A 22797-nucleotide genomic window follows, 5' to 3' on the forward strand; every position below is an offset into this window, starting at 1 on the left:
CAATGATTCAATAATTGATGGAGCGGCCTTTTTAATTGGAGTTGTTGAACTATAAACAGCTCAAGCTGATTTACCTTTTTTGAGTTTTTGTGGTCCTCTCTACCAGCGAGGGCAATAAAATAAGTTTCACCCAAAACACATCTAATAACAAGCCTACAAACTCCATAAATCAAAGTTAACAATATAGTAATTGTATTTCGAGACAACCTAGGCTGTTGGCAGTTAAGAAAAATCAAAACCAAGAAGCATTTTGAGTGTAAATTAAATCCAGTGCACAGCCATCTTCATACACACGGACAACCAAAACATAGATTTATGAACAATACAACCCAATTAGCTAAATGGTTCATAGCTCTGGTTGACTTGTTAATGAAGCCTAACACACAACAAACCCGGTAAAAAACACATGGTCACATCACAAGAAAAACGACCCCTGCTACAAATAAGAGAAGGAAACACAAATGGTGAAAGATGATATGAACCGATTTGAGTTAGACCTAACAAGTTACACCAACGCAATACTGCTCTCACCACCAGGAGGCTTGCGGACACCACCATAGAAGTCCCGAGATTCTACTTTTCCATCTGCAAATATGTTACTACCACTCATTTCTCGCAGCTTTGCGGAGCTTAGGTGCTTCTCTGCCAGTGCTGGGGGAGTATCTCCCTTGAAAATGTCATTTCCTGACAGCTCTGCAAGCTTCTGGTTGGGAATTTTCTTTGCTGTCTTGACAACTTCTTCACTGGCTTCAGGATCCTGCAAGAGATATGAAAAAGCATGTAATGAAATGTACTAATTGCAGGGGATATGAACCTAGATGAATCACAAAATCCCAAGCATAGCCGCATGAATATATGCAGACTGAAGTTCAACAGTTACCAACTGTGACTATAGTTTGAGAAAGTATAAACGGCTAAATTTCAAAAGAATCAAAAGCATAGGAAAATACAGATAGAGTGGAATTTCTCAGACCACTCGGTCAGGACTATTATCCTCAACATTCATAAATTTAGCATGTTCTACTGGTCAGGCCTATTAAAATAGGTTAGTCAGAATTATAACAATTTCCCACATATGTACTGTGACTATAGTTTGAGAAAGTATAAACGGCTAAATTTCAAAAGAATCAAAAGCATCGGAAAATACAGATAGAGTGGAATTTCTCAGACCACTCGGTCAGGACTATTATCCTCAACATTCATAAATTTAGCATGTTCTACTGGTCAGGCCTATTAAAATAGGTTAGTCAGAATTATACCAATTTCCCACATACGAACTATACCATTCATGATAAAGCTTAGGGTAGTATACATACGTGATTGGGAGCAGGCTCTCCAATGGTAATGCTTTCTCTTAATGCCAATGCCCGAGCAGTTAATGGTCGAGGCTTGATTTCAGGTGGCGGGGCAAAGATGTCATGCCCACTAAGCTCTTTGCATTTTGCATCAGAAAGTTGCTTCTTCAACTTTGCATCTGCCTCACTCTCTAGTGTTCCACTTAGCTCCCGCTGCTTTGCCACTTCAGGCAGTGAAGTTGGCTTCTTCGGTGAAACAGCTTCATCTTCACCAAATGAAATTTGGCTCATGCCAGCAACAGCTTGCTGTGGGGACATAATGAAATGTTTAAATCATTAGAGTGGTGCTAACCATCACCCTCATAATTCATCAAATACCAAATGCTGTGACATGTACTAATGTACCTGATACATTCGCAGTCCAGTTTTGTTGCTTGGAGTAGCATTTGCAATCTCAGATTCTAGCATGTCCTCTTCACCGGTCGATGCAAAAATTCCACTACCTGTCATCTCTTTTAACTTATAACCTGAACATGGTTTCCTGAGACATTGCCAAACCTAACTGCATCAGCACATCTCAAAGCAACTATTTCGGAGGTGGGAAGATGTTATTCAGTCACTATTCTAATATATAAGCAGTAACTTGATTCTTGTATCCTAAAAGAGGGAAACTATACAAACGAAAAGTAAGCAGAAAAAGTAATTGAGCACAACACATAATCTAGCAAGTCATTGATACACCCATCTTATGTCTGCACTCTATGGATGGTGACAAGATCAGATCTTTATGGCAGGTCCATTACAATGCAGCATATAGTTGGAAGAAAATCAAATACAGAGAGTAATTTCAACTAACATAAATATAGGAGTTGAACATATAGATGGCAGCAAGGGGAAGTGTATCCCTATATAGCAGCTAGGCGCTCGATACTAATCGAGATACAAAATTGACTTTAAAAAACAACAGATTTGGCAGGGCAACTGAATGGAGTAATGCATAGCTCAAGAATTTCATGGTATGAAAGCATCCCCCGTATAGAAACCAGTTGAAAGGAGAGGGGAAAACACATTTAAGCATAAACAAATCAATTAATCATTGTAACATTTTGCATTAGAATGGGACAACAGAATGATCAAATGAGTAGCGGAGAAGGAAACAAAAATACTCCGTAGTCTGTACACTTTCCATTAACTGATTACACCAAACAAGGAAAACTTACAGTGACTTGTTGTCAGAAAGCTAATTTAAAAGATATAAAAAAGAGGCAAAATATTACAGAGTTCTTGAACATTTGAAAAATATAAACAATGGAGCAAAGGACAAACATTGTTGACAAAACCGTGAAGAAAGCAGCCAAAGAATAACAAGAAAACAAATCCTCTGTAATGTCTGTTCTGCAACAATCTTCCCCCCCCCACCCCCCAAAACCCTACTACCCCGCCCTACCCCTCGGTTCTGCCATTTCAGCATTAATTAATCTCAGACAAATTATGTATTTGAATTTTGGACAACTCACAAAAATCATAAGAATGAAACAATATAATTCAAAAAACATATACCATAATGTTTTCACGGAGAATAATAGTTATTATTATAGCATAATAATATATCAAAATGACACTAATCTAAAAGGCGTGATGTGGAGAGAGGAGTCAGGTATATCTTTGACCTTTTATTCAAGCTCTCGACCTCATCATCCGTCACTTGACCTCCGAACACCACTTTCTGGATCCCATCTGACGGCTGCAATTTCATGTCATAAAAAATAAAAATAAAAATAAAACAAACGTTACATTTTTCTTTATTATATCAATCAACCAATAATACACTTTTCAAAAATTTAAAAAAAAATGAAAAATAAAAAATAAAAAAGTGTCGATTTTGAGGAAAGACCTGGTGGGAGCGGGCGGAGGAACGAGGTGCAGAGGCGGAAGCTGGGGAAAATTCCGGCGGATTCTCCGACCAGGTAAGCAGATCTGCCGTCGAAGTGTGTGACTTCCTCACCGGAGTGCTCCTCTCCATATTCCTGTCTCGTGAATGCTCCAATCAAAATCCAAACTCACTCCACAGATTTCTATTCTTCTCCTTCTTCCTCCTCCTCTCTGCGTTGGAATCTCAGAGGCGAGAATGAAATGACCACGATGACCTCGGAAAGAATTTGTTCCTTGTTTGACAGATTTCTTGGAATCTACTACTCCCCACAGTCCCCCAGTACTACTACACTATTCCACTGCAATGGAATTCTCTCTGCGATTTCTTCTCTCTCTCTCTTTCTTTCTCTCTCTTTGTTTGTTGGGACTTGGGAGCTACGTATACCATAGATAGAGTGAGAGAGTGAAGGGTATATATGGGTTTTAGAAACGTCGACGTTACCCCTACAATGTCCATAGTGGGTGTGGGGACAGTGGTAGACGGTAGAGAGAGAGAGAGCATAAATTTATTTTTATTTTTTATTTTTTGAATTTTATTTCCGCCTTCGCCTTCCTTCTCACTCATATCTTTTCTGTTTTTTAAAAAAAAAAAAAAAAAAAAAATTCCCGATCGCATGTGCCACAGCTTGGCAGGCACGTGTAGATGGCAGGTGGGCACCACTGTTCCTATTTCCTATGTTGCCCCTCATAAACAGAAAAGGTGTAGAGGGGCGTTAACGTCAAGAAATGTAACGGAGGTTTACATGACACGATACGGCAATCATGTGATGTTATGCTTCATGTGACGATAAAGTAACCCTCCTCTTCTCTACACAGAAGGAACCATCTTCTCTCTCCCTCCCTCTGTTTGCTTCCACTTTCTGTAACCTTATCAAAGTTTGACTTTCGAGCAACTATTACTGCTACTTCAAGCGTTATGTTACTATATTCTTTTCTTTCTAAATATATATAAGATATCGTGAGTCTCTTCCAACTTAATCAGATGTCTCAAGTTTATATTTTTGATCGACAATAATAAAATTAGTCTAGATGTATGATTGTTAGACGACTAGTTGAGAGAATTAATAAAAAAAATTGATCAAGATTTAGCGTAGTGATTTGTTGCCTAATTTGAAATCACGACAGTGTAAGAATTGGGTTTCAAATCTCACTAAAAACGGAAAAAAGATCTTAGAGGATGTGAATTAGATTCTTTGTGTAGAATGCTTGACTCGCGATTTACTCATGCAGTAACTCAAAGGACAAATACTATGAATTTAGATAAAACTTATCAATTCCGTAATTTTTTTGGAAGCAAGAGTAAATGAAAAGTTAACGCGAAATCAGGGTATTAGTTCAACCGTTACAGTAATACTGGTCCCTGGGTTTTGGTTGGATGCTGTATTAGTTGACTTTTTTGGCGTAATAATGTCTGGCCATGCTACGCGTTTTATACCATTATTTTGAAATAGAACCGTTCAAATACCTTTGGGCTCTGGCTAGCTGTTATGGTTGGGATTCTATCCGTTACATTTCGCCGTCAGTCATTGGTGCAAACTGTTCCGTTCCATTTTTTAAAAAAACATATAAAAATAATAATAAAAATGTTGCACCAGGCCAGTTCCATAAATAAATCACTTTAGAGAAGTATGGATCCAGCCCAAGCTTTCAACTCAAACTATAATCCTTACCTACCTCAATATGGTAGACCAACCTATTGCTCAATGCAATTCTATTTTTTTTTTTTTTTTTGAAAACTGCAATTCTAAATTTCTAATGATGGCTTTCCATGAGTTTTTCTTATTATTATTATTATTTTTTGGTTTTCTTATTAGAAGAAAGAAGGAGTGAAGGTAACTTATTTTTTGGTTTTCTTATTAGAAGAAAGGAGTGAAGGTAACATAAGAAAAGAGAGGAGTTTCATTTGCTATTTTGGAACTTTTGGTAGATGAGAAAAAAGTTTCACATTTAAAAACACGCATGGTACCCATACCACATGAGTAGTCACCGGTTGACAGTCACTCTCCTCTGTTATTTTAATTATGGGCCCACAAAAAACTCGACCAATGGGCAGGCTTTGATAGCTTAAGTGACGTGGTATAAGATATACTATTAAATCATGAACCCTTATCTTCATTATTGCAATACCAAATAGCATGTACTAAGAAGATCTATGGAACATATTCAATTGAAAATGTGTTGGTAAGAATTAAACTCGTGACTCATGATCATTTTAAGTACAAAAAGCATGCTCTAGCCCACCCAACTACTCATTTTGTAGACCGAATAGCTAGCTCTGTTTTTTTGGAATATATTAAATTTCTTATCTTATGTTAGATTAATCTTAAACCCCCAGAACTCATACCTAAGAGTCCTAAGATAAATCGTGAGTTGTCCAAGTATCTTCCCAATTATTCATTGTGTTAACTCTATGCACCGTGAATCAATCTCCACACTAGTCAACTTCAAAAACTTAATCAAGTAGATATGTTAAACGCTCTTAAACCACATAACCGCAGAAATGGAGTAACCAAGTCGGCAGCACTGTTTTAAGGTTTGGCTGGGTTTTCAAGCTACTCTTAGGTTATACATCAAATAAAGAAGCAAAAGTTGGATTGTATTTTTTAATTTGTGTGGGATCCATGGAGTTTAATATATAATTCTAGAAATTTTAGGTTATTAACAAACAAGAAAAAAGCTTAAATTAGTTACCAAAGTAATTAAACCATTTAATTAGAAAAGAAATGTAATTAGATCTATGAACGGTCTAAAATTATACAATTCGATCAGATTTGACATGTTTATCTAGTTATCACTTATGTCACGATCATTTTATTTAAAAATTAGTATTTTACAATTTATTTTAATAATTGTAAATTAAAAAAAAAATCAACATAACCTACCATTTTGTCTTCATCTCCACCCGTGAACAAAAAAAGTTGTTCGTCTCCAAGCCGGAGACGAAGAAAACACTTTGTCTCTGGCATGGACGCAAAGAAAAGCTAAGCTCTTCCAACATGGAAGTGTTTTCTTCGTCTCCCTACCAAAGACAAACACTATTCTTCATAACAGCCGGAGACTAAGGGCGTAAAAAATAAGCTTTTCTAAGTTTTAAAATTATTGAAGTAATATAGAGTAATTTTTAATAGAATGATAACCAATCAAATTATATAATTTTAGACAGGAACATAATTATTTTTTTTTTGAGTTGAATTGTCAATTATACATTTATATGTAATTTGGTAACTAATTTAAACATTTAAAAAAAAAAAAAAAAAAAGTAAAAGGTGGGAGGGAAGAAGAGAGGCATGTGGGTTATAATGATTCGAAAAACCTGCCAAGCCATTGCACTGCACTGCAACCATAACTTGAAACACACCCAACGAACAAAGTAATCCCACAAGATTCCTTAAAAGCAGCTTTACACATTAAAAGTCCTCTACCCTTTTCAACATTTGTGCACTAAACTACATTATCACCACCCTCATTACTACCTCAAATCTCGCCGCCCAATTAATCCCTAGAGAAATTTAGCCTTTTCTTTTTTAATTAAAACGGATTTACTTGATATGATTTCACATAAAATTTGTTTTTAAACTTTGGGAATATATAATGAGTTAATACCCAAAATCGTCCTCGACTATAATGGTTTTTCTCAATTTCGTCCTAAACGACTTTGGTGACCTAATATCGTCCAAGACTTTTGTGTTTCGCTCAATTTAGTCCTAGACTTTCGTGTTTTTGCTCAATTTAGTCTCTCATTTGTTATTTTGTCTATTTGGTGTTAAATAAATAGACAATTCAGTAATTTTAATATTGGCATCTCTTTACTCATAGACATGTGAACTGCGAAATCCTTTTTTTTTTTACAAATTACTCCCAGAATTACTTCTAAAACTGTAAATATAAAATTTGATTTGCAGGTCCGGGAGTAATTATGGGTGTAATTCGTACAAGAAGGAGGAATTTCGCACTTCACAAGTTGAAAGTAAAGAGAGATCAATATTGACATTACTGAATTGTCTCTTAATTTAACACCAATTTGACGGAATAACAAATGGAGGACTAAATTGAGCGAAACACAAAAGTCTGGGACGATATTAGGTCACCAAAGTCGTTTAGGACGAAATTGAGAAAAACCACTATAGTCGAGGGTGATTTTGGGTATTAACTCAATATATAATAGACAAGTCGATGATCAAACCTTTGACCTTTGGTTAAGGATAGATGAGTTTCTTCCACTCAACCACACCCTCCAAGTTTGATCAATAAAGTATTAACAAGAATTGAACGATACAAAAATCATGTTCTACTAACTTAGGGTGTGTTTGGTTGATGGGTTTTGTCCAGGGTATGAAAGTGATGGTTATTGTTTGGTTGATAAGTTTTTAGAATACTACTATGGGTTTCAAATATCCCATCAATTAAAAAATTTATACCCAAATAAAATAAGAGTTTCATTCCCTTATTCATTTTCAAGCACTACTATTAGTAACCATTTTCATTCCACCCTACTACTAAACATGTTAAATACTTCCACCAAAATCCATTATCATTACCAAGTATTTGATACCCATTCCGAATTCTGATTCCAATTCCCATGTGCGAACCAAACAGGCAAACACACCCTTAGTCATTTGTGGGAAGGATAGTTCATGCTAATAATTTATTTAAAAAGTTAATTAGGATATCTGAACCACTAATAATTAGGGGTGTTCAATCGGTTAACCGAACCGTTTTAACCGAACCGAATTAACCGAAGTTTTTTTTTCCTTTAACCGTTAACCGAACCGAAGTTTGCTCTATCGAATTCACCGAACCGAAATTTTTTTCGGTTAATCGGTCGGTTAACCGATTAACCGAACTTTTAAAGCTAAAATTTAAAATTCTAAAAATAACACCTAAAATAATAAATTCAATTAAAATAAAATAAATATCATAATAAATTCATAACAAAATATATAAAACATGAATTATAAACTCCAAACATCCATAACTTCAAATTAATATTTATATTTATATTATTATTTATATATATATTAAAAACTTCAGTTAACCGTTCGGTTAATTCGGTTAACCGACCTTTCGAACCGAATTAACCGTTAACCAAAGTTTTAAAATTCCTTTAACCATTAACCGAACAGAAAAAGTTCAGTTCGAAAACGGTTAACCGAACTTTGTCGGTTCGGTCGGTTATCCGAAAATTATCCAAAGTATGCACACCCCTACTAATAATGCCTTGGACTAACACACGGGTTGTCATTTATGAATAATCTAGCATGTTAAAGTTAAACCCAAATGACTAGCTTGATTTGATGATTTGAATAGACATTCACACCTAACGGATGATGCATTTTAAAAGCAGTACACGAACAGTTAAAAGACTTTTGACTAATGAGATCATTTCAAATTGATGATGATTTAACTAAAATAATTGTTTATTCTCAATAAATCTAATCCATGATCTCAAAGGACAAGAATTGATTAATTGATGAGTTTAACTATGTATATTTCCAAATTATACTCCTTTACTTCTACTTCCTAACGTGACAAACAAGAATGAGTTATTTTCATCATGTAGGTCAACAGAAAGGTGTCTATATCAAGAACAAGTGAGTATAAGTAAAAGTTAAGAGTCCACCAAACATTTTCCTTAATTGATAAGTTCATCTCAATGATATTCAAGTTATTCTAAAAAGAAAGAAAATAATCTGTTATTCTCAATAAATCTAATCCATGATCTCAAAGGACAATAATTGATAGGTTGATTTCAGAGAAATCTAAAAAAAAGTCTACAAGAGTATAAATCAATTTTCCTTAAAACTAGGAAAAGGACGCGCCCACAAAGAGTGTAAATCAGGTTTTCTAAAATTAGAAGAAAATCGCCCACCGTGGGGCTCGAACCCACGACCACAAGGTTAAGAGCCTTGCGCTCTACCAACTGAGCTAGACGGGCTTGTTGGTGTTTTTTTAAAACGAAAAACATATAACTGCAATGAGTATAAAATGGTGCAGCACTGCAATTATCATGTCCCAAGTCCTAAATACTAATAGGAAAATACTACACATAGTCACACTCCTTATTCCCAACTTCTACTCTTTTAAAAAAATTGACACTTTAAAATTCACATGATGAAAATATTCTATTCTGACAAAAATAAAGTGAATTTTAATGTTTAATGTTCCCATGTCTTAATAATTAATATGTACAAGGGTAACTCCAATCAAAATGCCAACAGATTCACATGTACAACTATAAAATTATGAATTCGAATCTTTACCGATTTAATTTAAAACAATTAATTATCTATAACTTAGGCTGGTTTACTATTTCTTTGTGGTCCTTTACCACCACAAGGCAACAGTCACAAAGCAAAATTTATTCAAAAGGGTTGTGAAGTTTTCTTAGTCATCTAAAAGAAAAAGTATAAAGGATGCTGGAAACAGCTGAAACCAGGAAACTATGTACACAAAAATCTTTCAAAATACTGCTCTACATTTCCTCCCACTGAGGAAGATACTTTAATTGAATCAAAGGTATATTGGTCTATATTGCAATCCAATCATGCAAAACAATTTTAATTTACTTGTGATCTTCAGAGAAGTATGTAAAGCCATTAGTAACGGCTACTACTATGCGAAATTTGAGAGTCCTGGGTGCCTGTAGATTAACATTTGCTCATCGCTTTCACCAAAATCGAGTTCTTCTTCACCATATTCCACTTCAATGACAGTTCTATCATCGGGATGAAGCTCTTCTGTTTCAGATGGTTGACCTTGTGCATACTGTCTTCTCGAAGCAGAATTCTCTAACTCTATGAGTTGCATCTCTGATTCTACCCGAGCTTCCATAAGAGCCCGGTTCCTATCCCTTGGATAGGTGCAATAGAGGAAAGAGTATATAAAGCAACATAGTGCCATTGGAGTTCCTATTACAGTGAACAGTGCCTTGGCTAAAGATGAAGCATTCTCTCTGTCAGTAGAAATAACGTCAGCACCCTGGGGAACAGGTTCGTAGCCATATACCTTCTGAGCAAGCAACCCAACTGCAGGGGGAGCAAAAGAAGAAAATATGGATTCAAATGATCGATCCAGAGCATAGATGCTTGTTCGGGACTTCTCGGGCACAATCTCTGCAAAAATTGGGCTGTTGGCAACTTATTATAACAGAGTCCAACCAATGATCAAACCATATAGGGAAATAGTTAATTGCAAGATAAAATAAAATAAAAACTGACTAAAGGTATCTAAATGGATAGCAGACAATCCCACTGCATGTGTCTATAAGTAATTGGAACCCTTAGAATATGATATTTTGATAAAACAATAGTGAACACTTGGAGCAGAGAAAATAAGGCATATAGATATTTACTTGTTTGTGGCTGGAGCATTCCACGATATGAAAAACCCAGTAACGAATAACAATAAAGCATGCAGCAAAATAGATGACGGGTCATCAGGCAAAGCCAGCAAAAGAATTGCTGCCAGTGGGATAGCTGATGCTGTGCTTATTTGTGCCAAAAAGATTCTTCCATAATTTGGAAGACGCTGGGATAGTAGGTCTCCCATGCTGCCTCCAAAAAGTCCCCCAGCAGAACTAGCAATCACAAACATGCCTATAAGAACAGCAGTATTTCCATGTGAAAAGCCAAAGAGCTCTAACCACATTGGGGCAAAGGACAAAGCTGACCAGGGAAATGAACCAGTAATGCCCTGAGCTACAATTATCTGGAAGGACTGTATTTTGATGACCGATTTTGCTTCTTGGATGAGGTCTTCGGCCTCTGACCAAAAGGATTTTCCAGGAATTTTACGACGTTCTTTTAAACTACCATCAGGAAAGTGAGGATCCTTTGCAAACAGGCGAACTAGAATACCAACTATAACACTGATTACTCCCACAAGATGAAAAGAGAATCTCCAACCAGGAATTCCCATGAATGTCATGGGAGCTACTAACAAGGAAAGTATTCCACCAACAACTGAGCCAATGTTGCTAGTAAGCTGCAGCCATCCAAACGCCATTCCACGGTTGCTATTATCGGTTGAGTCAGCTACAAGGGACTGAATAGCAGGAGCAACTATGGCAAGTCCAATACCATTCAAAGCTCTCGATACTGCCAACTTATCAACCAAAAAATTATGTAACTTCAGCAACAAAAAGAAGCATTTCTGATTTTCATCTATATACTCTTTTCTTGAATTGCTCTTAGATTTCAGATAATGGTTAGATTTGAATAAGAATTAGATCCAGCAATCAGTATGGGTTCTAAATTCATCCAATGCCAAGATAACTATCCAGCATTTCATCAATTCTTTCGCTCTTCATGCCTGTTGAATTTATCAAGTCTTTTACACAACTAAAGTTTGAGAATTTTGGAAATTCTTATTGACAAAGTATTGAAGTCCCAGCACTGATTGTTCAGACAAATAGCAAAGAACATTAATTACCATATCCGAAACTTTTCCTCTGACTAATATTTCACAAGACGTTAAAAATGAATTACAAATTTAAAAAACGAAATACTCGACTAGTCCAATCATTAAATGTTGGCATTTGAAGCAGAAAATGAGGCTTCATACTACAGAAACCACATAACAGTTACTAAAACCTAATCGGTGAAGAAAAGAAAGGAGAGAGACCTGAAAGTAGGTGGAGGAGAAAGCAACGAGGAAAGTGGCGGCAGCCCAGAGAAAGGCCCCGTAGGCTATTACATGGGCCCGATTGTGGCGGAGGGAAAGGTAAGCGGCGAGCGGGTAGCAAAGGGACTGAACTATGGATCGGAAAAGGGTGAGCGATCCCAGGCCGGTTGGATCAGTGTGAAGGGCCTCTCCGACTTCTTTGTAAACTCCGGGCAGTAAAGACTCGTCCGCCCGCTCCATGATCCCAGCTAGATTCACCAGAAATAGAGTAAGCGTTTCGGATTTCAATTTCTTCATTTTACATGAATTTAATTCTTCTCCCAAAGGGCGGGAAGGATAAACACCGTGAATTGCAATGCCAACCCCTAATTCGAAGATTTTCGATAGAGGCGGTGGTGTAGTTTGGGGTTTGATGGCGCCATGACGATGACGACTGAACAGCACTCGCCGGGACCCGAACCCGATGAGAGTATGTAAATATATTGGGAAAATGGTCAAATAGGCCCTCGAACTTTATCTTAAAAGTTAATTAGGCCCCTGAACTTTTTAAAGGTGTAATTACATCCATTAACAATTTATTTAGGTGCAATGAAGCCCAAAAACAAGTTAATTACCTGCTATCACAGGTTATTAGGGTTCAGGCCACCTTCAGGCTAAATTACCGGCAAAAAAAAATGTGATCAGCGTTCGACTGGCGAAATTTCCGGAAAAAAAAAAAAAAGTGACCGGCAACCGACGAACAGTCGCCGCCGGTCACTTTTTTGCCGGAAATTTCACCGGTCACTTTTTTTTTTTTTTTTTGCCGGAAATTTTGTCGAAAGGTGGCTTGAACCCTAACGACCTGTGATAGCAGGTCATTAACTTGTTTTTGGGCTTCATTGCACCTAAATGAATTGTTAATGAATATAATTACACCTTTGAAGAGTTTAGGGGCCTAATTGACTTTTAAGTTAAAGTTTGAGGGCTTATTTAACCCTTTTTCCAAATATATTTTAAAAGATTAAATTTGTGATTTTTTTACTCTATCACATTAAAATTACTACGGGCCAACACACTTTATTGAGCCCAACTATATTTGAAGTTGGGCCTTAAAATTTCCTCTCTCTCTCTCATCGATCGAATTATTTAAAAATAATTTATACATTTAAATGTGTCCGTGACGGAACTGGCGTTATCTATCTCCGCTCCGTCAACCAAGAAGACGGAGAGTCACGGCATCCATAAAGGAGCAGAGAATATGAGGTAGCCGTTTAATTGGGTATAGAGAGGAGAGGAGAGGAGAAGCAGCATAATTTTGGGCCTAGAAAGAAGGATCCAGTCTAAAAGCAGACCCACCCGACTTGACACCCGGGTCGCTATCGCAATCAATTGCGGGAATCGTGCAGGTGGGCCCATCCTCTCCAAAAACGCACAGTTAAAAATAGTATAGTACATGAGCGACAGATGATAAGCCTAACCTAATCCACGTCGGACACCCCATTTCCCACGCCCCTCCGTTACCTCATTCGACCATCCGCCCTGACGTCTTCTTTTACGTCAATAAAACGCTGTAAATCTTATCTCTCTCTCTTTTTTAAAAGATAATAAATATAAATTAAACAACGTTAATTTCCTCAGATCATTAATAATGCTGGAAACAAACATTGTATTAATTTGACTTAAATAGTGCTAAAAATATTGAGATTCGAACCCACAAACTCTCATATTTGTATTTAAAAAACAATTCTGAGTAATTATATTGTTCTTTTTTCTTCTTAAAGTTCAGTTTTTTTAACAGTTGAAGGAGTGTAAGTAGCCGTTGGAGAGACTTTTCCAATGCACTAGTTGATGAAAAAGAGGAATATTAGCGGGGAACAAGTGGGGTTCATGGAAATCATACTGTGTGTCTGTGTCTATGTACCCAAGAATCCACATTTTTTCGTTTTTGTTGCTTACAAAGTTATTTGCTCTGTCTGTATCCGCACCACTTATTCATTCATGAAACCCGTAATGTAATCCTAGTCAATAAAAGATCAGTCTAAATTATTCATAACTGATGGATTTAAACTAAAAATAATACTCCTTAATAAACAGCTCTCACATGGAGAATCAAAGTTGAAATTTTATGATGATTATTGTATGATCAACTTGGCTAGAGTTACCACAACAAAATATTTTCTATTCTGTGTTAAATAGTTTCTTTTAAAAATAAAAAATAAAAAGACTGATTTGATTGGATAAAATTGCATTTGATAATAAAAGATTTCATTTTTTTTTTAAAAGGCTCTGGGAATTTTACGCTATATAGTAAAGTACCATATAAAAATCTGTATATTTATAGATTAATACGCATGAATTTTCCAGTCAACAATAAATGTGAAAATGCTATGATCGGATTGACCACAGAAAGGGTGAAGAATGCGACTATTTAAGATAATAATAAAAATCCTTCAATAAAAAAAAAATATTCCAAAAAGAAAAAGAAGAGGGAACTGCTACAAAATGATGATCACTAATTTATGATCAGATCTAGTTAGGTTACTTTGATATACCTAACAATTTGTCTCATTACTATATTATATATTTTTATTTGTTATTTTAGACCGTCAATGACTTATCAATGTTAAATGCATATACTATTCATGCATATTTTTAGGTAACACAATAGAGAAATGATGTTGCCAATTGTTGAAGCAATTGGCCCAAAGATAAATATAATTAAATAATTCAATAAGTCGAAAATAAACCACATATATTCAGAACAAAGAGTCATTAAAGAATATTATGTGTCAATTTGTAGTAATAAACTAAGTCTTGTATTTTAATCATTAACAATTGGTATTATATATTTGAGATATGCTTCACATGCGATGTTCTTACACAAGAGCAATCGAATTCTAATATAATCCATAGAGGTGTGAATGTGATTGCACGTGTCTCTTCTAGCTTAACCAAAACTCTGGGTTCCAGTCCTAGGAGTGTGGATACCTTAAAACTTATTCACAAGTTAGGGAACGTTTTGTCACTCTCTGAGGTCTTACTTAGCACAAATAGGGTTAGTCTCGACGTGTGAAACCTTAGTGTACCATTTCATTTACGTTTAACTCTAAAGTCGTGACGTGAAGGTGCTCACGGAGTGAAATTTACTTTGTGACCTTAACCAGAAAAGGATGACAATAAGTAAATCATCTTAGGTTGTACATAGTTGATTGGCTTAAACAAACAAAAAGACAATAGACAGGTCATACAAAAAGTCAAACTTAAGACCTTGTATTATCAAGTTTACTGTCCAACTAATTTGGTTGGAGTCGTCATCGTCTTAATATACCTTAACTAAGGAAACATAAGATCTTACCAAAAAAATTTTGAATTTGAATATTTATCGAAAGACAAAAACTTATGTGAGACCGTCTCACTGTGAAACAAGTTTGGTCGGACCGGGTCAAGATAAAAATGTAATACTTATAGTCACAAATGTAATACTAATTAGTAATAAAGTTTTTATTACTTATAAGGGAAAATGTAATACTTTTACATTTTGATTTAAAAGTATTACATTTATCCTTAAAAGTATTATATTTATCCTTAATAATATTATATTTTCACTTATAAATAACAAACACTTGCCAACATTACTTATTAGAAAAAATGTAGTAATACTTTTGATAGAAAATATAGGCCCTGTTTGGTAAAAAATTGGCCTATAGGTCAATTTTGACTTATTTGACCACTATTAATTGTTTGATTTAGTTAAAATATGAGTTAATACCCAAAATCGTCCTCGACTATAGTGGTTTTTCTCAATTTCGTCCTAAACGACTTTGGTGACCTAATATCGTCCCAGACTTTTGTGTTTCGCTCAATTTAGTCCTCCATTTGTTATTCCGTCAAATTGGTGTTAAAGAAAAGGACAATTCAGTAATGTCAATATTGATCTCTCTTTACTTTCAACTTGTGAAGTGCGAAATTCCTCTTTCTTGTACGAATTACACCCAGAATTACTCCCGGACCTGCAAATCAAATTTTATATTCGCAGTTTTAGGAGTAATTCTGGGAGTAATTCGTAAAAAAAAAAAAGATTTCGCAGTTCACATGTCTATGAGTAAAGAGATGCCAATATTAAAATTACTGAATTGCCTATTTATTTAACACCAAATGGACAGAATAACAAATGAGGGACTAAATTGAGCAAAAACACAAAAGTCTGGGACTAAATTGAGCGAAACACAAAAGTTTGGGACAATATTAGGTCATCAAAGTCGTTTAGGACGAAATTGAGAAAAACCACTATAGTCGAGGACGATTTTGAGTATTAACTCGTTAAAATATCAATATAAATGTTTGGTTAATTAGCTTTTTGCAACTCCAAAAGGCTAAAATTTAAAAAGTTACTCCAAGCAACTTTTTCAATTAGCTTTTTAAGAAAATAAATTATACCAAACAGCTATCAGCTAACAGCTAATTTACCAAACACTTTTTTACAATCAGCTAATGTTATCAACTATTTATACCCTCAATTTAACACAATCAGCTAACAACTAACAACTATCAGCTAACAGCCATTTTACCAAACAGGGCCAAAATATTTTTACATTAAAATGTAAAAATATTACATTTTCCCTTATGAGTAACAAACATTTTATTCATGATTAGTATTACATTTGAGTATATAAGTATGACAATTGCATGTTGATTCGATCCGATCTGACGCACACAAGTATGATCCTTATCGAAAAATTAAAACTTGTATAAATATGAGGTGCAGCGTGCGTGGAAAATGGTCATGATCGAAATGAAATGACTTCAATTGTGTCTCAACATACACTTCCAAACGGAGCTGCCTAACAACAATAGGATAGAGACCTCACGTACCTAAACTAGCCAGCCGCCCGCGCCTAACAACAATTGTTATCATGCTTGAGTCACATATTTTATAAGGTTGAAGTAAGCTAGCTACATTAATTTTTAGATTGGTCCAAAACCATTATTTTAAATATTATGGGGACCGCAATATTCAGAATTTATGATTTCTTTTTTATATTTGTTTATAATCAGTAGAAATATTTGTTCAACTATATCATACAATTCATTATCAGGGCATGTGAAATTTCATCCCCAAAAATAAACAGGAAAGCTTGTTGTTGGGGACACTGTTATTTGATCATATTCTATGGTCGCAAAGATTGAAAGAATCATTTTTGGTCATTTTTAAATATAATAAAAAAAATAATTACTAAATAGAGTCATTAAAAACAAGATTAATAGTATTGGTGGTAGCTTAGTGCATAGTCTAAAAAAGCCTACCGAGGTCCTAGTTTGATTCGTTAATTAATAATTACCCTATCATGATTTTGGCCAGCCCTAAAGTCATAAATTGTACACAAAAATGCGTACACCCATCGTATGCTTATGGTGACAAATTTTGATGCCTTTATTTAAAAAAAATAAATAAATAAAAATTCTCAATCACCATTTAATATTGTGTATTTCATAAAACTGTCACGATATAAACTTGAGACTTAATTAATAATTAGTGGAATAGCCAAACTTCAAAGCAATCAATTTAAAGATGGAGTTTATATATATATGCACGCCGAAGAAAATCAAACCCAAATTGTCCAACTTTTGCAACTGCGTTTTCAGTAAATTCTTCGATCAAGTAGGACATGACATTTCATGTCACCCTTAGCTTCAACTTCGTTCCATCATTGCTTACGTTTTCGTACCCCTAACAACATTTTTCAAAATTAGACAGAAAATTAACTCAAGAGCTTAAAAAAAAATTAATAAGTTCACTGCTAAGACAATTCAAAGGTCAAAAAAGTTGTTTCTTATAATTTGTAAAGGTGCGGCCGTGATTCAAATCGATGCTAAAATAGTTTCGCAGTATTCAAAATACCAATTGTTATGTGTTTTGAGTACAAGAATCAAAGTGTATCATATTTGCCAAATGGTTTGCTCCACTCACATGGGTGGAGATCAAACCCCCAACCTTATGCTTAAGGGACAAGGTGCTAAACCACCACGCCAACCATGTTGGTTAAGGTCTCCTACTTATACTAATGCCTACAACATTTTTCTGCTCAGGTAACGGTCTCTATAGTAATGATGAGCCGAGTCTACATTAAATGTATGATTTTCACCATAATTGCTTCCTCTTAAATAGGGCAGTGCTAGAGTAAATATGTTACCATTACGTGGCCTTTGGTTTCTTTGGGTCGGCTCTCCTCTTCAAGTGCATTCTGCCAAATTATTTTGTCACCAACCCCCTACTCCCGAGTCTGCGAAGGTAATTGAGCTGTCTAGGGAATACTAACATATATAACGGTAGATTCTTAAATTACTTTTTAGAAACTCAGGATTTTATATACATATATGAGTTAATTTCATTTTTAGTCCTTTTTTATTAGAACATCCTCATTTAGTCCTAGTATTAATGTGACATGACCATTTTTAGTCCTTTATCAACAAAATCGTTGAAATATCGTTAAATACAAAGACATTTCAATATTTTTTTTATACAAAGTAAGTTGAACCGCTATACTTTTTATGTTTTTTTTTTTTTTTTTTTTTTTTTTTTTTTGAAAACATTCATAATTGAAGACTAAAAATGTCATTGTATTTAACGATATTTTAACTATTTTATTGATAAATGACTAAAAATGGTCACGTCACGATAATACTATGACCAAAAGTGGATGTTTTAATAAAAATGACTTAAAGTGGATTGTCACCTATAAATTTATTTAGGACAAAAAATGGAATTAACTCTTTTTGAAATATTTTCCTTCTTTTTCTTTTTAGTTCTAAATATTTCCATTCTTTTTCTTTTTAGTTCTAAATATTTTGCTTTTCCTTTCAAAAAAAAAAAAATAATAATTTGCTTCCTTTTTGAGCTGGTAACTCACATCTTATAAATTTTTTAGAGAAAAGAAATCAGCATAATATACAGAATCGCCGTGATTAAAGTTAGATCATCTGAGATATGATGAGAATAATTGTACATTCGATAATGTATTTCAACTTTCGTTTGTACTCGGCGTGGCTGTGATTTGCTCAGTCGCATTTTGTTTTTTGTTATTTATTTTTAAAAAAATTCATGTTCAATAAGTGTGAATCCCATATATAGCAAAAAAGACAAGCACTAACATCCAATATGCCATAATTGCTCACAAAATCATTCACAGCAGACAGCAACACTAGATTTTAACTTGATGTAGCAATTCCATATATTGGCCACCTTAATTAGTTGTTATATAGGTACATAATATGTAGTGACACACATAGATAGATATTATTGAGTGAGTAACAAGGGAAATTTGTGATAATAACTAACAAAAGACCGAAAGAAATTAAAAGAGCTTAATTTGTTCATAATTTACTGACTCAAATAATTAAAAAGAGTAATATGTCACTTTTGTTGTGAGTCAAATTTATGATTATTAAGTTAATTGTCTGAATGACTTAGCAAGTCACGTTTGATAAAATAAAATGGATGCGGGCATGGGGCATGATTGGTAGAAACAAGATAATTGTGTGGGAATTGAAGGGCCAGCATGGTTGCATAAAGGGCATTAAAGGGGTGCATGTGTCACATGTCACCATATCCTTTCAATACCACTTAAGATCTCCTAAAATCTCAGGGCTCATCATCCCCACCCCCCTCCCCCAATTTTAACTATAATTCCTTCTTTGAAACTAAACTGAATTATTAAACACTCTCATTTCCCATAATCATTTCATCACCCCATATAGTTTAATTTAATTGGACCACTATTCTATTTTTTTTTTTTTTTTTTTTTGTTTCACCCTGACATCTAATATCTCGCTCTAATTCTAATTCAGTACAATTTAATTAACTTTTACTTATAAAAAATTTGATGCATAACTCTTTAACATACCATTAGGGCTTTGTAAATAAAGGAGAGAAATATCAAGAGGTTGGAGCAGCTAGGGAAGATATTGAGATGGATGTAATAACAATAATGCATAATTAAAAAAAAAAAAAAAATTAGTGTCAAGATTCTCCACAGCGCATATAGAATTGAAGAAAAAGATGATGGGAATGAATTCCAAAATTCTCTAACCATTCCTGCAAATATTTAACTTAATCACCATCCACAATGGAGAATAAGACATGCTATATCAACATGTGTGATAGTATTACAAGGTATATGTCAAACAAAAATCTAAATCTTTATATTAAAAAAGAAGAAAAAAGACAAAGTAATGAAGGCCATTTGTACGTGAATAAGCATGCACACTACTATACCTTTTGATCTTGGTTGATCTTCAATTTTGTCTGATAAGAATATGGTTTCCAGCTACGTACTTGGCTTCTAAATTTAGCGCACTGTACAGAAATGGCGATATATGCTAAATATATATGAAGAATCAGGGAACATTCTCCAGGCCCTTTTCAGGGTGGAATTCTGAAGGGGAAGATGTTGAACAATTCTGCTTGTAGTTATTGCCATTGTTTCCGTCGAATAATCTCATCGGATTGCCGCCGTCGTTTATCCCTTGCTGGGTAGGAAAGCCGCCGCCGAGATTTGGATCGTTGTTGATGATCCCCAAAGCGTCATCCATGGAGGATTTTGTCCCGAACTCCAGTGCATTAGCGTTGTTTCCCAATGGATTATTCTTGATTGAGGATTGTAGAAGAGGGTGGAATGGGAGGATTTGATTCTGCATGTTGAGCAAATTTGGGCCTTGTTTTGTGATGCCGAGATCGGTGTTACCCAGATTGAGGTTACTTGAATTTGAGCCTGGGACGGCGCCGGCGCCGGCGGCGTTGGCGGCGGCGGCGGTGGTGGGAGTGGTGTTCCCGCCGCCGCACCGGGCGTTGTTTGCGGCCATTAGAGCATCCAGCATGGTTGTGTTCAAGAAGGGAGAATTTTGGACCTTTTGGGCTGAAGGCCTTAAGGGGTAAAGCGGTCCAAGACCGTCCAAATGAGGCGACCTCATGGCGGACCCGGCGGCGGAGAAGAGATCCAGGCGGCGGGAATACGGCGAGCCGACGGAGAACGGCGCCGTGGGGATGCCGGTGAACTCCTGAACCATTTGCCGGAAATTAGCAGTGTCCGTCGTGAGCACCGTGGTCGGCGCTCTCCTCGACGCCCTGGTCCGTTTCTTGGAATTCTTAGGAACAGCATCCGACGGCCCCCGCATGTCCACCGCCGGCTGTACGGTCGGCAATGATGACGACGAGCTCGAAAACTGGCCATGATGATGACTCTCACCAATCATCCCCCCTTGATGACCCCCCAAGAGAGCTTGAGTAGCCGATGATGACAATGGCGATGATGACGACGGCGGCGCCGCCCCCACCAAACTCCCAAAGTTACCAAAACCCGGCTCCGATCTCAACCCCCGGCCAGGCCAAACCAAATCATGATTATGATTATGATTATGATTATTCCCGTATTGGGAATTGAGATTCCCCAGTGACTGTGGAAAAGTCGCATCGGGATTCCCCGACTGAAACAAGAACTGCGGCTGCCGCGGGCTTGAACACGACGAGATAATCGAGTCAAACTGACCCGACTGGTTCAAAAAATTAGAAATGGACTCACCGCGCGAATCATACTCTTCATCGCCACCGCTAGATGATTGCAAACTACCACTGTTTCCAGAATCCATAGCCAAAACGGAAAATACACACACACATATATATATATATAGAGAGAGAGAGAGAAACAGACAGAGAGTGGCCGGGGAGAAGCAGGTACTATACCGATCGAGGTAAAAGGAAATTAGCTCTCTCGGTGTACTAAAAAGATGGGAACAAAGAGAGAACCCATATCTCCAAAGCTATCTAGCTAGCTCTGATGATGAATGAATCTCAACTCTTAAAAACGCTATATCTTAGCTCCATCCATCACCTTTACCGTCCTTTTCTTGGACCACAAGCTTGTACGCACGAGGAAAGGAGAGAGACTGAAAGCTATGCCTTTTTCGCTTCTCCTTTCTCCTTCAAGATTAGGGTTTTGTCTGGAAAAAGAAAAGGAGAAAATAAAGGGAAACAGGAAAGTTATATAAGCTGCGCTTTTATGAGATGAAGATCGATCTGGGTTTCTGCTCTAATTTCGCTTGTAAGTTTTATCTGTCTAGAGGTTGAAGAAGGAGAAGGGTGGTGGGGTCTCCATTGGAGCAAAGAAGTAGCTGCCGGTAGGTGGCAACGGGTCAAACTCATATAGATAGAGAAAGATGATGGAAGAGTTGGCGAGCTCCTTGATCTAATGTGAAACCAAGTAAATCATCCTAGAAAAAGTATCATATTAAAAAAAAAAAAATGGTTTTGGCCATGGACTAAGGTTCGATTCAAATCACGAGCAACGTTTGAGTTTGGGTTAAATATTTTTTGTACAAAAATGTACAGTTTGGTGAGTTGGAGTACAGTTACTCTCAAAATTATATTGATTTGACTTGATTTACCTTCTCATGATGTGATAGTGGTTTATAAGGTCTAAAATATAAATGGATAAACTTGTTAAATTAAATTGAAACAAGTTTTGTAGAAGTTAGAAAATTTGGGTTATTAAAAAAGAAAAAAAATACATTTAAAAAGGAAAAAAGAGGGATATAAATTTTGTAAATTAAAGAAAAAAAAATTAAAAGGTGGGTGAGCTAGTTAAACTAGGTTGAGGTGGTTGAATGGTGTGAGTACACAGAGACAACCATAAAGTGCGGTTACGTTATCATCGTACGCCGCCGCCGCTTGCCACCACCATCGACGGCCTTTGTTCGTTTGCAGAGCATCACGCAACGAAAATTTTTAATTTTAATTTTTTTTTTTAATTTAACGACCCATGATATTCACAGAAAATAAAATATTGTTAGAATACGTTTCTATTAGGTGCATGATAAATTATTTTATACATTATTATCGTAGAAGTTTTTGGCACCAGTTGTAATGTGAATCTATTGTATTGTCCCGTTGTGCATATAATATACGAATACGATCATC

General features: G+C 35.7%; 3 protein-coding genes and 1 non-coding gene across 5 annotated transcripts; all 4 read right to left on the reverse strand.

The window, feature by feature from the left end:
- Positions 1–228: 228 nt before the first annotated feature.
- LOC109170103 lies at positions 229–3590 on the reverse strand. Its single transcript, XM_019319062.1, has 5 exons — positions 3190–3590; positions 2966–3039; positions 1701–1836; positions 1317–1601; positions 229–757 (listed from the first exon to the last, which is right to left on the reverse strand). Exons 1-5 carry the CDS (start codon positions 3316–3318, stop codon positions 506–508), a joined length of 876 nt encoding a protein of 291 aa, XP_019174607.1. The 5' UTR covers positions 3319–3590; the 3' UTR covers positions 229–505.
- Positions 3591–9089: 5499 nt separating this feature from the next.
- TRNAK-CUU lies at positions 9090–9162 on the reverse strand. The gene has a single exon. It is a non-coding gene; the product is annotated as a tRNA-Lys (tRNA).
- Positions 9163–9598: 436 nt separating this feature from the next.
- On the reverse strand, positions 9599–12284 carry LOC109170100. The gene is made up of 3 exons (XM_019319060.1): positions 11850–12284; positions 10579–11330; positions 9599–10353 (listed from the first exon to the last, which is right to left on the reverse strand). The coding sequence occupies exons 1-3, from the start codon at positions 12144–12146 to the stop codon at positions 9840–9842; spliced, it is 1563 nt and encodes a 520-aa protein (XP_019174605.1). The 5' UTR covers positions 12147–12284; the 3' UTR covers positions 9599–9839.
- Positions 12285–19821: 7537 nt separating this feature from the next.
- LOC109170630 lies at positions 19822–22072 on the reverse strand. Of its 2 annotated transcripts, none has more exons than XM_019319827.1 (2): positions 20101–22072; positions 19822–19920 (listed from the first exon to the last, which is right to left on the reverse strand). In XM_019319827.1, exon 1 carries the CDS (start codon positions 21468–21470, stop codon positions 20223–20225), a length of 1248 nt encoding a protein of 415 aa, XP_019175372.1. In that variant the 5' UTR covers positions 21471–22072; the 3' UTR covers positions 19822–19920; positions 20101–20222. The 2 variants fall into 2 exon arrangements, with proteins under 2 accessions (XP_019175372.1, XP_019175374.1); XM_019319829.1 differs by having other exon boundaries at positions 19840–20610; positions 20656–22072.
- Positions 22073–22797: the final 725 nt, after the last annotated feature.

Source organism: Ipomoea nil, unplaced genomic scaffold (assembly GCF_001879475.1).
Source record: "Ipomoea nil cultivar Tokyo-kokei standard unplaced genomic scaffold, Asagao_1.1 scaffold3321, whole genome shotgun sequence".
Taxonomy (NCBI): domain Eukaryota; kingdom Viridiplantae; phylum Streptophyta; class Magnoliopsida; order Solanales; family Convolvulaceae; genus Ipomoea; species Ipomoea nil.